The sequence below is a fragment of the Zingiber officinale genome, chromosome 9B, assembly GCF_018446385.1.
Source record: "Zingiber officinale cultivar Zhangliang chromosome 9B, Zo_v1.1, whole genome shotgun sequence".
Classification (NCBI taxonomy): Eukaryota; Viridiplantae; Streptophyta; class Magnoliopsida; order Zingiberales; family Zingiberaceae; genus Zingiber; species Zingiber officinale.
Genome location: NC_056003.1, coordinates 2,848,435 through 2,863,932, shown reverse-complemented (window position 1 = coordinate 2,863,932; position 15,498 = coordinate 2,848,435). Strand labels below are relative to the sequence as shown.

The window sequence follows — 15,498 nt, the reverse complement described above, 5'->3', positions numbered from 1 at the left end:
ACACTCTAATAGAACAATTTTCATTTTTTTTGCCTGATTTAGTAAGATGGATGCAATTGGGAATTTATGTTAAGCGCCGTAAATAGTGCGATCCTATATTAAATTTATTTAATTATATTCTAGAATTATTGGCTTATTTCCTCATTATATTAAAATCCTAAGCTCATATGGTAGGTTATAAGAGAGAGTTTTTAAAAAGCAAGGTAAATTTATTTTTTTAAATATTTATTTAAATAACCTTTTTACTCAATTAAAATTTTCTAATAAATGAACAATGTTTTTTAAGTCTTAAATAAGTAGAGAGAAATAATTTAAAATGAGTCGGCAAAAGCAAGCAAATCTTAGGGCGACTAATAGTCAATTAAAAAATCATAATAAAAATGCATACAATCGTGAAGGGGACTCCATTCAATGAATTGAATCGCATACAATTATTTTATTAATAAAACAGTTTGGCTTGATAGAGATGGAAATAATAATTTTGCCACTAGAAGTGGATAAGCATGAATTCTGAATTGTTGACCTACAATTTTTGTGGACTATTTTGTTCAAATGAAATCCATTTTTTTTTATCAACACAGTTAAAAATGATTGAAATAGTAATAGTATTATGCCATATTCATAAACTAGTTAATACCACATGACTAAAAATAAACAAAATCCTCAAGAGCAGAAGACTAATATAACACTAGAAATTGATATCTGAGACTGGATAGGAAATTATTTAATAGTAGCCCACAGCACTTCAATCCACTAAAATAAAATCTTGCAAATCTCGCCAATTAAGATGTTCGAGGAAGCCTCTTTACAATCTCCTGAAATAAGAACGATTTGATCAGGGTGGACTTGTTAAATCGTGGAAATTTTGTTATGTAATTGTACATAGTGGAAGATATCATTTCATCACACGATTAGAAGCTGTAAAAAGAAGTTTATAGTAGAAAAGGAATGAATGAACAAGCATAAAAAGTTATTGAAACAGCAGGTATAATTGAAAACTGTTTCCATGATAAATGGATTTGGGAAGTAATACGCATTGTGGCTTCAAATGCCATCAACGTTATTGCTAGTGTCAAATAATTTCAGTGGTATCAACTGAGACATGTCATGTCTTGACTGGTTCAGTAATTCATTGTGAAGATCTTAATCAGGAAGAGCTTAATCGGAGCACTAACAGTGGTAACAAGAAGGAATGATATTAAACTCAGAAAATCAAATGCATCATAAGTTGTACTTATGTTCTGTTCCAGCTATAACTGTGTGTACAATAAACCGAAATATATTTAAAGAAACGTAGAGAAACCAATTCTAATACAAAATTATAATGTTATAGGAACCATTGGTCTCATTCAATGTAGACAATCAATAACTACTCTAGTTAGGCGATGTGAAATTATGATAAATCTGTACATCAAACGAGGAAGATAAAAAAAGATTTGGTTAATAATAATAAAATAAAATAAAATTTATTTAAGTATTGATAATGATATAGTAGGGGATAAAGTCCAAAGGTGTAGAATAATTCATATAGCCGTAGACCTAGTTGTTGTTATTATAGTTATATATATTTCTTTTACTCTCTATAAGTATATATATATTCAGAGACAAGCAACTATGGAAGAGAATTATAAAATTAGAATTAATTTGCATCCATCTATTATGATGTACATCAAGGCATACGAAAATTATAGCTTTTCATAGGAAGACAAAAAGTCTAAGTTCATTCAAATGTAAATTTGCAGGAACTTTATGCCATTGTCCTCATTTCACAACAAATGGTCTGTGGGCTTTTAATGATATTTTTCCACATGAAACATAGTTATTGTGCATGAACTCTTATTGTACAGGACAACACATGAACTCTTATTGTACAGGACAATTTCCATACCAGGTGGATTTTTGAATCCTCCAACTCTGATTGCAAGGAACAAAACACTCATAGAAGTCAAATTAGTCACACAAGCTTACATCCAAGAGAACGGTCCTTTGGACCTGTGAAATTTGGGCTAGATTCAAAAATGAACTAGCTTGAAGATCTCTAAAGGAGGTTGATGATAAAGCACATGAGGGTTTCACAAATGTATGTTAAACAATACTATAAGTTAAGCTATGCTTAACTTTGTCATTCACAAGAGAGGGTTTTCTGTTGTTTGATTGCAGAGCAAAGTGTGCATGTGTTTCTCTTTGAGATGCTTGAGAAATTTGAAATTCCTCAAAAAAAAAAAAAAATGATACTTTGTGCAGCTAAATTATCTTTCAAGTAAACATATGTATCAATGATTAATGTAGGAAAAGAAGGACGCACCTCAATATGCCACAGCGTTGACCCTCACAAGAACCACGGACGAACCAATAATGTCTAGCCCATGGCTCTTCCTGCACTCGTAGTAGAACACGGTGTACACCGCCATGGTGTACAAGTTCCAGGCCGCATCCACCACAGCCACGACGCACCCCATCCAGGTCTGCTTCGTCGGATCCGAGGCCATCAGCAGCCCAATTAACAATGCGCCGTAGATGGCCACCTTCATCGTCACCATCATGGCGGTGAGCGCAACACCTCGTTTCTTGTTCCCCAAGCAGAGGTTCACCGCCCAGGAGAGCGCGCCGATCCCCCACGTCTCCTCCACGGTCGCTATCACGAGACTCATCCGCCACCGCGTCGACAGGTAGAGGTACAAGAAGGTCACGTGGAAGGCTAGGAAGATTGAGTAGGGAAGGGATACGAGGGCGACGGAAGCGATGGCGAACGAGGAGAGGAGGGCGATGCCGACGGCGAGGAAGACCGCATAGAGCCGCGTCACCATAGTCTCGTACCAGCGGCGGGCGATCCGGTGTAGGAGGCCGTTGGGGGTCAAATCGGTGTCGGTGTAGGCGGCGGCGAAGGTGTGGATGGAGGAGAGAGAGAGGAAGAGGGAGGACAAGAAGGAGAAGAGGGCGATGACGGACGCGAATGCGGAGAAGGATTTGAGGTCGTTGACGATGGACGGGAGGAGGTTTGGCGGGCGGTGCTTGGTTTCCTTGAGGAGGATGGAGATCTTGTCAGCGAGGTCGAGGGGGATTGGGGCGATGGAGTAGTAAAAGGAGAAGAGGATGGAGGAGGAGAGGACGGAGAGGAGGAAGATGGGGAGGAGAAGCTGGCCGGCCTTGAGGAAGAGGAGGATGGATTGGCATAGGATTTGGGGAATGCCCAGGGGACTCGTCGATTGGAAGGTCAAGGCCATGGCGGTGTGCTGTTGCGAGCGTTGGCGGTGCCGGTGGCGGAGCGGGTTCAGATCAAGCAGCCAAATTTTTAAAATAAGCCTGAATAGTAAAATTATTATAAAGAATAGGTAAAAATAAATTTTTTTAGGTAAGATGAATTCATATCCGATCCTAATAATTATTATTTTTTATTTGCTTCCTTATATTCTTGATTTAAATTCCTAAATCTTCTAATTACCCCCAATAACTTTTTGCAGTTTTATTTTTTTTAAAAAAAAATAATTATAATTATTGATTTGGTACTGAGTCGCATGTGCTATGGTTAATTATTATTACAAAGCTAAAGTCTCTCCACGCGGCTTCATGTAAAACGAAATCAAATTCTTAATGAATTTGTAGTGGAAATTCCGCTGACATGCAACGAGTAGAAATCACGCTGACATGCAGACATGTCACGGGAATCCTACTGATATATAATGGGCAGGAATCCTGCTGATATACCGGATTCATTAATTGAGCAATCTCTTTCTGTCATTAATTGACATGCAGCGAGATCAATTCTCTATATAAACGTGTAATGAATAAATTGTGGGACCGACCATGCACTTTCAGCTATGTACCTGTGTAATGAATAAATTGTGAGAAGTGATGCTGTGAAGGGAAAGCTTTCAAAGTAATTGAGGTTGCGAATGAGCTAGGAAGAGCAAAATTGTAATAAAACAGGTAAATTTTTTTTTATCTCAACAATATTTCTTCAAGTAGATTAAAGATTTATTTATCTTTCGATATCGGTTGCTTAAATTCCAAAAAAAATGAATTAAATAATTCAAATAGATATGATCAATCTTCTTTAAGTTAGTTTCATTTTTTTAAAAAAAAAATAATTATAATTATTGATTTTGTGAGAGCTTGAAAACGTGATAATTACATGAAATAATATGATCAGTCTATTTTGAAGTATATATATAAAATCAAAATTTTTTCTTATTGTAATTAAGAAAATCACTCTGTATTATTCCTTTGCGCATATGGCCTGTGTACATGCATGAACCTCCCTCCATGCGCCTATGGCCTGTGTATCTACATAAACCTCCCTCCATATCCGTGGGCCGGCACTAAGGGGGTCATTAAGATAGCGGATCTATCTTTTTTTTTTTACATGATTACAAACTAAATGTGCAACTTACTTCTGTCGTTTGAAAGTAGAATTAATCGTAATTAAAAAAATTAATTAGTAAGTAAAATTTTAAATTTTATTATTACGCAGCTAGTAAGTGAAATGAATTTATTAGTATTTAATATTAATTAAGAAAAATTTAGTCTATAATTTTAAACTTGAGATTTTTCATGAGAGATTTTTTAATTTAGTAATATTAAATATTGTATTATAACTCATTAGTAATTTAGTTTATAGGTTTTTACTTTTTTAAAGTATTATTAAGCATAATGTAATTAGTACATTTAGTTTATTATTAAATAAAATTTTGATGTGTTTAAAATGACCTTATCTAGTTACTCACTTTCCAAGGTATTAAGACAATAAATTTGAATTTTAAACTAATGAAAAATATTAATTTAAGAGATGTGAAAATAAAAAATAATTATTTAATTAGTTTAATTAAAAAACGTGTTATGATATTTTGTTTGTTGAGAATTTTTTTATGTTTACAAATTATGGTTTATTCAAAATTTGGTGTATCATTACTTATTTATTGTAAAATGATTTCAAGAATAAGAGTCCTTATTAACTATGGAGGTAGGGCCGTTGAGGGTGAACACGGTGTAGATTATGAAAGAGGGTCGCATCAGGTAGTGTTTTGCAAGAGAGCTTTGAGCATAGTGACCTTATTGAGTCCATAAGCCAGAAATTGGAACTCCGATCAGATAATGTTATATCTGATATAATATATAGATTGCCTTGTATATCAAATGAAGTCATCCATTATTATTGTATGGAGGCCAAAGATGGTGATGATATACGTGCCCTTGTTGATAGTATTGTTGTTGTTGAAAGTACAAGTTATCCTCAGCTATATATGAAAACTAGAAAATATTGAGTTAAGGGTAAGAGAAGTGTATGCACTCAAGAGACAGAGCTGGGTGGTAGACGAAATTTTTGTAATCGTAGTTCAGGTCTTTTGCATGAACCTGTTATGCAAAGTGGTAGACATAGTGTATATGCGCCTACTTCAAAGCCAATTGGTGATCCTTTTATACTGTCTGGTCGTCATAGTGTATATGCTCCAAGTTCTCAACCGTTTGGTGATTCAACTCTACAATGTGGTCGACGAAGTGTGTATGTTCCGAATCAGGCATTGTCTGAAGCTTCATTCGAACCAAGTCTCAGCGCAAGTATTTATGATGAGGCTGACCCATCACATGAAGTTATGGAGTCTTTTCGTGTATTGAACCATTCAGATATCCCACTACCTAAGAGCATTGACATATCGATAGCAACAAATGACTGTCAGTCCAACCCCTCATTAGAGGAAGATAGTGATGGGCTACTCGGTCAACACGATTGTGAGGAAGAGGCAATGATCGAAGTGCCTGAAGCATTTCAATTTACTGTAGGAGACAACTACCCTGTTTCAGCGAATTGGATCGGATTAGTGGGTACCACAGTTGGAATGGTAGTTGGTATAGAATTTGATACAACATTGGAGTTTCAAGAGAAGGAAGGTGTAATTAATGCAGTTAAACAGTATTCCTTGAATTGCAGTTGAGAATATGAAGTTGCTTAGTCAAGTTTGCATGTTTGATCAGTCGTATGCAAGAACACTAAATATGAGTGTAGTTGGCAGTTACGTTCAGCAAGGCTAAAGAAACGTGGTGGAGGATGGGGCATAACACGATATAAAGATCCACACACATGTGTTGCGAGGGCTATATCGCTTGATCACAGACAATTGGACTCAAACTTTATATGCAACTGTATATTGGAAGGGGTAAACAAAGATCCGTCCAAGTCAGTTGGAAGTATTATCGTTGAAATTCACAATTGGTTGCATTTCAAACCCTCCTATAGGAAAGCATGGGAGGCTAAACAGAAGGCTATAGTCAGAATTTGGGGTGATTGGGATGAATCATAACGTCTACCACATTTCTTTGCAGCTCTGCAACAGACAAATCCTAGAAGTGTTGTATGGTGGGCATTCGATGATCACATTCATGTCAGGCATCGTGCAGTTGAATTCAGCAAAAAAAATTTACGTCGACTGTTTTGGTCATTCAAACCAGCTATCGATAGTATCAAGTTCACAAAGGAGTGATCCAAATTGATGAAACTTTCCTTTATGGTAACTATAAACATTCACTCTTAATTACAACAACTATTGATGGAGATAACTCTATGATTCCACTGGCTTATGCGCTGTTAGAGTCCGAGAATGTGGACAGTTGGGGATGGTTCATGGCGCTCCTTTGAACACATGTAGTAAGGTGTGATGGTATATGTGTCAGTTCTGATAGACATATTGGAATTATGCAAACAATGAATAACCAATATCTCGGTTAGGATGAAATTCATGCAAAATATCGCTCTTGCCTCCGTCACATGGCCAGCAATTTTAACACACGCTTCAAAAATGTTGGACTCAAGAATTTACTCATAAAGGCTGGTACGGTTACAAAACCTCGCAATGCTATTAATACATATGTATACATGTTTTATATACAACATCTAACCGATGTCACATTATAGGGAGGACGTGTCAAGTAAGAAAGTGTGAGCGAATTTTGGAGCGGATAAAAGAGAGGAATGATAAGACATAGAACTGGATTACATCGCTCCCAATAGAAAAATGGTCAATGTCTCATGATGGGGTCACAGATATGGGCATGCGAATACAAATGTAGCCGAATGTGTTAATTCAGTTTTGAAAGATACACGTTGTTTACCTGTTGCTGCCCTTATTGAGCACATATTTTATAGCATGGTCAAGTACTTTGATAGCAGAAGAAATGTATACTCTGATCAAATGGCCAATGACAAAGTGTACACCTCACAGTGCCTCAAATTGCTTGATAGACGTTTGAAAGTTGCATGCACCCATCAGGTAATCTCTTTCAATCGTGAAGATGGAGTTTTTGAAGTGAAGACTGGATACTCCTGTGAAATGTGAAAAGGAGGTAATAAGCAAATGGTACATCTTCACCTTCAACATTGCAGTTGTGGAAAATTTCAGGGGACGAAGATACCTTGTTCGCATGCAATAGCAGCATGTATGGCAACTGGAAGAGATTATTTTATCTATATAGATATTGTGTATTTATTATCAACTGCAATCAAATGCTATAGAAGTAGTTTTCATCCCTTAAGTAATGAGGCCTACTAGCCAATTATGGAAGGTGATGATGGTCGATGCCTAATACCTGACCCAGACACGAAGAGAAAAAAGGGTAAGCCATCGGGAAGAAGAAGAAATGAGATGGGCGTTGGACCATCCACAAGCGGAGTGCAACATTGTTGACAGTGTGGCTAACCTGGACATAATAGAAAAACTTGTCTACATGTTTGATTCTTTTTGTTTATGTGTAACTTCAAATATTTTGTAACTTTGTAAGACATGCGTTTTTTAATTAACTTTGTAAGACATTATTGATATTATGTATGTCATACTTATATTGACAAAGATTATTTGTGTAAGTATGATATAATATTTGATATACATATATTCATTTGAGTCTGTGTATAGATATAGACTACAGGCCTGGACGTGCTGATTACCTTAGACATCCAGCTCCAGTTGACGGTGAGTTATTATATCGGCAGACATCGCATAGATCCAAAATAGTATGAGATAATGTAGTAATAAAATAAATTGTGTCGTTAATTTCTTTGCCATTGTATTTGTGCACATATGTTATGATCATGATAAAATTAATTTGTTGTATAATATTTTTTCAGGTTAGAGCAAGTCACGGTGAGTCATATGACGTCAGTTACCTTGAACCTTTGCTTGTGAAGTGAACCAGTCTACATTAAAATGAGTATAATATTCAAAATGATCGTTTTATTTATTGGATGAGCGTAGCGGGATTCTTAGGGGGGTTCATTGTTGGATATTGTTGTATTGATGGAGCACTTAATTACTGCTCTTCTTGAGAGATGAAGGTCGGAAACACATTCATTTCACATGCCTGAATGAGAGATGATAGTAACTTTGCAAGATGTTGCAGTTCTGTTGGGACTACCTATTCATGGGTCGGCGATATCTTGTAGAGCGAATGTTGACATATATGACTATTGTTTAAGGTTCCTTGATCAAGTTCTACACCCCTCTAATATGAAGCCGAGACGTATTTCAATTGGGTGGCTGGCTAAAACCTTCGATCTAACGAAACTTCCCGCCAATGCAACCGACGAAACTATACAGTGTTATGTCTGTGCCACTATATTGCGAATGATAGGTGATGATCTAATGGACTCTAAAATAGAGGGTTATGTGCACGACATGCTCTTTCAATTTGTTAAGGATTTACATCGCATGCAAGAGTATAGATGGGGTAGCGCATGCCTTGCATACTTATACCATAATTTGTGTAATGTTGTTGACCCATATATTAATCAGATATCGAGTCCCTTATTACTTCTGCAGCTATGGGCATGGGAGTGATTCACTCAATACCATCCTATTATTAGGGGTAGGATAGAACACACACTCATGCTTCCGCTCGGGACTAGGTGCAATAGTTATTTGTTCATATCATTTCAGATTAAAGTATTATATGCTCATTCACTTGATAAAATTATGATTTCAGGTGGGCAGGTAAGAAAGAAGCGCGACAATCACCGTGATTCTCTTTGCAGGGATGGAGATATGAATTCGACGTTCAAACACACCACCAAGTAAGATCTTTGTTATTTTAACTTTTGTTGTTTACAATGTTAGCTATATTAATGTAAAGACTAATTGTTATCACCTTATGTAGATCTCTTGGGAGCCATATGCCTAATTTATTCGCCAGTTAGATCCGATTTGTCTATCCGGGCAGGACATTTGGACGACTCGAGTACCCTTGATATGCTTCAATGTCGTCGAATGGTATTATCCAGATAGGGTACGACGGTAATTCGGCTAGCTCCAGTTTATCCCTGTTGCTCCTTTTCGTCATTGTGGTTATCATTCAACTAGTCAAAAGGAAAAGTACGAAGCTGATTGGAGAGTTGAATGGGCAAAGGAGCTTAACATCTGGAATAACCGTCAACAATTGGTGGTTCATAGTAATACCAATTTATTGACCCAACACTATCATAGTCAGTATGCAAACTGGTATAGACGAGTAAGCGAAGATTTATGACAATCGAGGGGGGCACTCATGTAGAAGTGTAAGATATCACCAAATTATCTAATTGTTTCACAAATTAATATTCAATTGCACTTTAACAACCATTATATTTATTTTTTTCATTCTTCTACTAGATTGATACTCACGAGAGAGCATGAATCTCATCATGCTCAGATAATGCTCTGATCGGACGACAACATAACTGGATGGCTGGGGCTATTCTTGAAGCTTTCGGAGAGCAGCGAAGATACATGGACTACCCAAGTGAGTATATCATTCAGGACGATATGCATATTCCTGATTATGGGTTCACTCCTACCGCTAATGCACAAACAGGTAGAGGTCCGAGAACTCGTCAACCAAGGCAAAGGTATGTCGATCCTCCTCGTATGAGCTGTGATACTATTTCTAAACCGCCAGTCTGGAGAGACTTATCAATGCAAGCTGGCTCATCTTCATTCACACAACCCCGAACAAGTTTTGGTGGTTATCCCACATTAGGTGGGTTTGGCCACTACTCCGATCCCCAATCATCTTCAGAGCCATTTTCGGGTCCATCATCGTTGTTAACCGATAGAGATTTTGGCCACCCGACCATTTTAGAATTTCAATGTTTGAATCAGACTCTCATTTTCAGGGTAGTTTGGGACTTGATTATTTTACTCCTTCTATAAATATTTTTGCTCTATTTCAAATGGAACGCATATCCGCAATGTCTAACCTCTAATCAGTAGATATATCTATTATACGTTCCCGTTTATCTGAAGCTAATGATGATGATCCACAAGAGAACAATCATGGGGATGATGAAGAGGCTAGAAATGATGCACATAACGATACTATAGTCCAACAATCATATGAGCGGAATACGGGTGGTAGAATTCCTTTTCTCAGACGATTCCTTCCACATCGAAATCGTAGATGTCCGAGATGTGGTACCAATTGAATATAATTTGTAGCATATTTGATAAATATTTTTATATTTAGACATGACAATCTTTCTGTCAATAATATAAATGTCGATTTTCCTTATATTTAGACGTGATAATTTTAAATATATTTGCTAAATCTCAGAATTTTTTTTGTTTTCAGTTTATTGAAATTATTTGCTAATATAACTTATGATATATTTAATAAATATAAATATAATTTATTATTATTATTTAAACATATGTTAATAAAATAATTTAGCTTTGTAAAAGAAATTATAAAAATTTATTAGGAATTTATTTTTTTTAAAATAAAACTTAAGCAAATAAAAAATGAAATAGTATATAAAAAATAAAAAAAATTACCGGGATTTAAATCCCGGTAATTAAAAGGTGCCGGGATTTAAATTCCGAAATATGAGAAAACAAATAAAAAATAATAATTATTGGGATTTAAATCTTGGATATGAATTCATCTCACATAAATTTGTAAAAAGTTTTATTTTTATCTATTTTTATAATAATTTTACTATTCATGCTTATTTTAAAATTTTCCCAGAGTCTTGAACCTCAGAAATTGACTGTACGACACATTACAGAAGAAAATTTCATTTTGGCCCTCCCTCTCTTCGTAAATTTCTATCTTCCTTGCGCTTTAAATTTTCTAAAGCATTATTGTATTTTTTTTAAAAATTAATTTATTATAAAAAACTAATTTTTAGAATCACAAATACAGACACTCAGGAGTTGCTTGTCTAGTAAAGGAAATGAGAATAGAAATAAGAATAATATTAGTGGAGAATGATAATGGATATTATTAATTTAATGAGGCGATTTAGTAAGGGGAATGAGTATCATTAGTAATGGGGAGCCTTTTTAAGGAATGAGTTTCAAACCGTTGGTTTAATAAGGAATAAATGATTCTAACAATTAAGGAATGAAACTATTATGAAAATATGAAACCCTCAAACCAAGTACATATATTTCATTCCTTTCTCATTCCCTATTTATCAAACCCTCTAAACTCATATTATTTAATTTTAAAGTCATTAATATAGGAAAGTGTTAGGACCCCGTGGTTGTTTTGATATGATCAACCAAGTTAGGTTAGGTCCTGCTTGTTATTTGATCTCTGTGTCTAAGTGTACAGGAGCTTAGGAGCGCAGGAAGTCGAGCGGAAGATGCAGCTAGCGAGAAGGACGGCACAGGAAAGGAGCCGACGTGCTCGGTGCGCCCGAAGGACGAGAGAGCTGCGGAAGAGTACACCGGTCGACGAGAAGAACGTGCACGGCGTTTGAGGAATGAGAAGATGGGTCGGAAGCCTGCTCAAGGAGAAAGCCAGAAATTAGATTTGGGTGAGCCCTATTTCGATTAGCCGCAATCACCCAAGCAATGGAGCTTCAGAAGAAGAAAAGGAGTCAAAAGTGTTGGTGCAATATCCCTCAGGTCAAGGTTGACCTAGTTGACCAAGCTTGAGTTTTGGTCTGGGTTTCGATGTTTGACAATACAAGGTTGATTGAAGAAGAGTCAAGTAGGTCAAGGATGACTGGATACTTGACTGGGAAGTCCTAACTGGGATGTTAGGCAGAAGGAAAGACCTGGTGTGTGAAGCCAGGCAGATGAAAGACCTGGTGAGTGAAGCTAGGCAGAAGAGAAATCCTAGTGAGTGAAGCTAGGTGAAAGACCTGGTGAGTGAAGCCAGGCAGAAGAGAAGTCCTAGTGAGTGAAGCTAGGCAGATTGGAAATCCTAGTGAGTGAAGCTAGGTGAAAGACCTGGTGAGTGAAGCCAGGCAGAAGAGAAGTTCTAGTGAGTGAAGCTAGGCAGATTGAAAGTCCTGGTGAGTGAAGCCAGGCACAGGGAAAATCCAGATGGATCAAGGATGATCGGACATCTGGTGTTGGGAAGTCCAAGTAGGTCAAAGGATTGACTGGATACTTGGCATGAGGAAATCCAGATCGGTCAAGATTGACCAGACATCTGGTGGAAGTCCAAGTAGGTTAAGGGAGTGACCGGATACTTGGCACGAAGAGAAAAGTCCAAGTGAGTCAAAGGGATTGACCCGACACTTGGTGCGAAGTCCTAGCAGGTCAAAGGAGTGACCAGATGCTAGGCATGATGTACCAACAGGTCAAGGTTGACCGGATGTTGGTTTGAGAGGCTTGGGCCTTGGTTTGGACAAAAACCAAGAGTTGGATCGATCCATGGATCGATCCAGGAGCTGGATCGATCAGTGGATCGATCCAGGCTTTTCCCAGCGAACAGAAAGCCTCTGGATCGATCAGTGGATCGATCCAGGTTTTTCCCAGCGAACAGAAAGCCTCTGGATCGATCAGTGGATCGATCCAAAGGTCCCAATCGATTAGTGGATCGATTGGGACGCTGCTGCTTCGCACGATAAGCGTTGGATCGATCCAGGCGTTTTTCCAGAGCACAGAGGCGCTCTGGATCGATCCGTGGATCGATCCAAAGCCTCCCCGATCGATTGGGAATAATTGAATCGATCGGGATCCGACCGTTGCGTCGTATTTGAGTTGCAGGCGTGCGATGGCTGCGGTATCTCTTCACCGACTCATCTCAGATCTTCACCAGCTTCTCCACAGCTCTTCTCAAGCTCGAGATCGCCAGTTCTTGAAGGCTCTTGGAGGTTCTTCCAAGTCAAGAGGCGGATCAAAGCAAGAAAAAGAAACTAGGGTTAGAGTTTTTGCTCTCATTGTAAGCTTGTATTTCATTACCTTTCCCTTTCTTCTTATATTGAGTCTTGTAGGGCTTCTCCGGCCTTGGTAGTTACCATAAAGGAGAGTTTTATTAGTGGAGGGTGTGTGTGTAGGTGTGGATCCTTGGACTAGTCACCTCTTGTGAGGTGGATACCAAGTAAACCAACCTTGTTAGCGTTGTGTGATTTGTTTCTGTATTTTCCGCTGCGCATCTTTGAAGAAACAAGCAACGCCGAGCAACGAGCATGCGACGAGCTATTCCCCCCCCCCCCCCCCCTCTAGCCACTTTTGGTCCTAACAAAAAGGAGCTGAAAAAGCTAGCTGGAGGCGCCTTCAATGAAGTGCTGAAGGTGCCTGCGCTGACTGCAGCCTTGGAGGCGCCTCAAGGGCATTGGAGGCGTCTCAGACCCAATCAAGATGGTCGTTTGCGAAGCAGATAAGGTTTTATCCGGTCAAATCCATTGGAGGCGCCCTCAACCCTCTTAGAAGCGCCTTCAAGACCCGAGATAGAATTTCGAGAGCTATATAAAGGCCCCTGGAGCTATGAATTAATTAATCAACTCTGTATTAAGTTCCTAGCAACTTCTGAGCGTTCTTAGTGTGTAAAAAAGGCTTCTCTGCCTACAGTGAAGGAGACATTCTAGTGGAGCTGTTCGACTGTCTTGGATTAACAACCCCCTGGGTTGTAACCAAGTTAAATTCCCTATCTCCCTTTTATTTCTGTTTAGTTTTGATTTTATTGTTGCTATTTTTTGAGTTGAAAGTTTGAGGAGGGTATTTTTTTTATTTTCAGGCAATTCACCCCTCCCCTCTTGCAGGCACCGCTGCACCAACAAGTGGTATCAGAGCTAGACCGCCTCAGAAAGACTAACCGCCGACTGAAGCATAAAGATTAAGATGATGGCCGGAACAAGCATTCAACCCCCAAAATTCGATGGAGACTTCGTTACATAGAGAAGAAGAATGATGATATTTTTTAAAACGGATTTTGATATTCTTCTAACTATGAAATTTGGTTTTACAGCTCCAAAAGACAAAGAAGAGTATCAGTGGATGAAGAAGGAGTAAGCCGATTTCGTGGCCAACGGAAAGGCGAAATTTCACCCGCTCAACGTTCTGCCGCCTCAAGAGGTAAGTCAGATCGGAAGCTACGACTCTGCCAAAGACCTCTAGGAAAAATTCCTGGAGCTCCACGAAGGCACATCAAAAGCGAAGTTAGCAAAGCGGGACATCCTTCGGACTCAGTTAACGAATCTCTGGATGAACAACAGCGAGAAGGTAGCGCAACTCCAAGCGAGAACCAAAGAGCTGATAACTCAGCTAAACAATCTCGGAGAATCGGTAACAAACTAAGACTCGATCCGGTACGCACTCAACGCTTTCCCAAGATCTCCAGAATGAGCGTCCTTAGCAGATACATACTACATCTCTAACGACCTTGAGGTAAGTAGTTTAGAAAGTTTGTTTTCTACATTTGAACTTCACGAATCTTGAATTGCAGAGCCTAAACAAGTAGAAAAGTCAAATCTCAACATTGCCCTATAAGTCGAAAGGACGATCCCGACTCTGAAGCGTCGATCGACGAGTCTGAAGCGGCTCTATTGGTAAGGAAGCTAAATAAATTTATTAAAACTAATAAATTTAGATCGCAGTAAAAAATGCATCAACGCAGCAAAAGGACGGTTCGTTGCTACAACTACAATGAGAAAGGGCACATCAAAGATGACTGCCCAAGACTGAAGAAAAAGGATAAGGAGAAGTTTCAAAAGCCGATGTCCTCGAAGCGCAAAAGTCTAAAGGCTACATGCGATGAATCATCATCCTCGGAATCAGAAGTCGAAGCCTTCTCGGGATTAGCACTGATGACCAACCATCTTTTCGAAGAAACAAGCTCGGGGGGAGGATCATCAGAAAAAGAAAGCTGCAATGAATGGGGAGCATCACCAAGTGAGGTAAGTAAGGTACGTGCTCTCACCCCTACTCAGTTTTTTCAATTTATCAAAGTGCTTACGAAAGATCTAGCAACATTAGGAAAAGAAAATGCTGAATTGAAATTGAAATTAGAAAAATCATGTCCCTTAGAGTTATTTAACAACTTAAAATCAGAGAATGACAATTTGAAAATGCAAATTGAAAATTTGAAAACTGCTGCATGTTCAAAAACAGATGTGTTCAAAAATCAAAACTTAAAATTTATGGAAAACTAAATTGGTATATAAGAAAACATCAGGGACAACTTAGAAAGATTCTCAAGACTTATGTACCGAGCTAACCCTATAGCAAGGAACCTATACTGAGTTCCAAAATCTTTACTAGATTAAAATTCTTTAAGTTAAGACTTTCAGAACAAATTAAACAG

At 38.1% G+C, this 15,498-nt stretch overlaps 1 protein-coding gene across 1 annotated transcript; it reads right to left on the bottom strand.

Annotated features, from left to right (window-relative positions):
• Nucleotides 1–620: 620 nt before the first annotated feature.
• On the bottom strand, nt 621–3,303 carry LOC122024994. Its single transcript, XM_042583747.1, has 2 exons — nt 2,306–3,303; nt 621–815 (listed from the first exon to the last, which is right to left on the bottom strand). The coding sequence occupies exon 1, from the start codon at nt 3,222–3,224 to the stop codon at nt 2,307–2,309; it is 918 nt and encodes a 305-aa protein (XP_042439681.1). The 5' UTR covers nt 3,225–3,303; the 3' UTR covers nt 621–815; nt 2,306.
• Between the last annotated feature and the right edge of the window lie 12,195 nt (nt 3,304–15,498).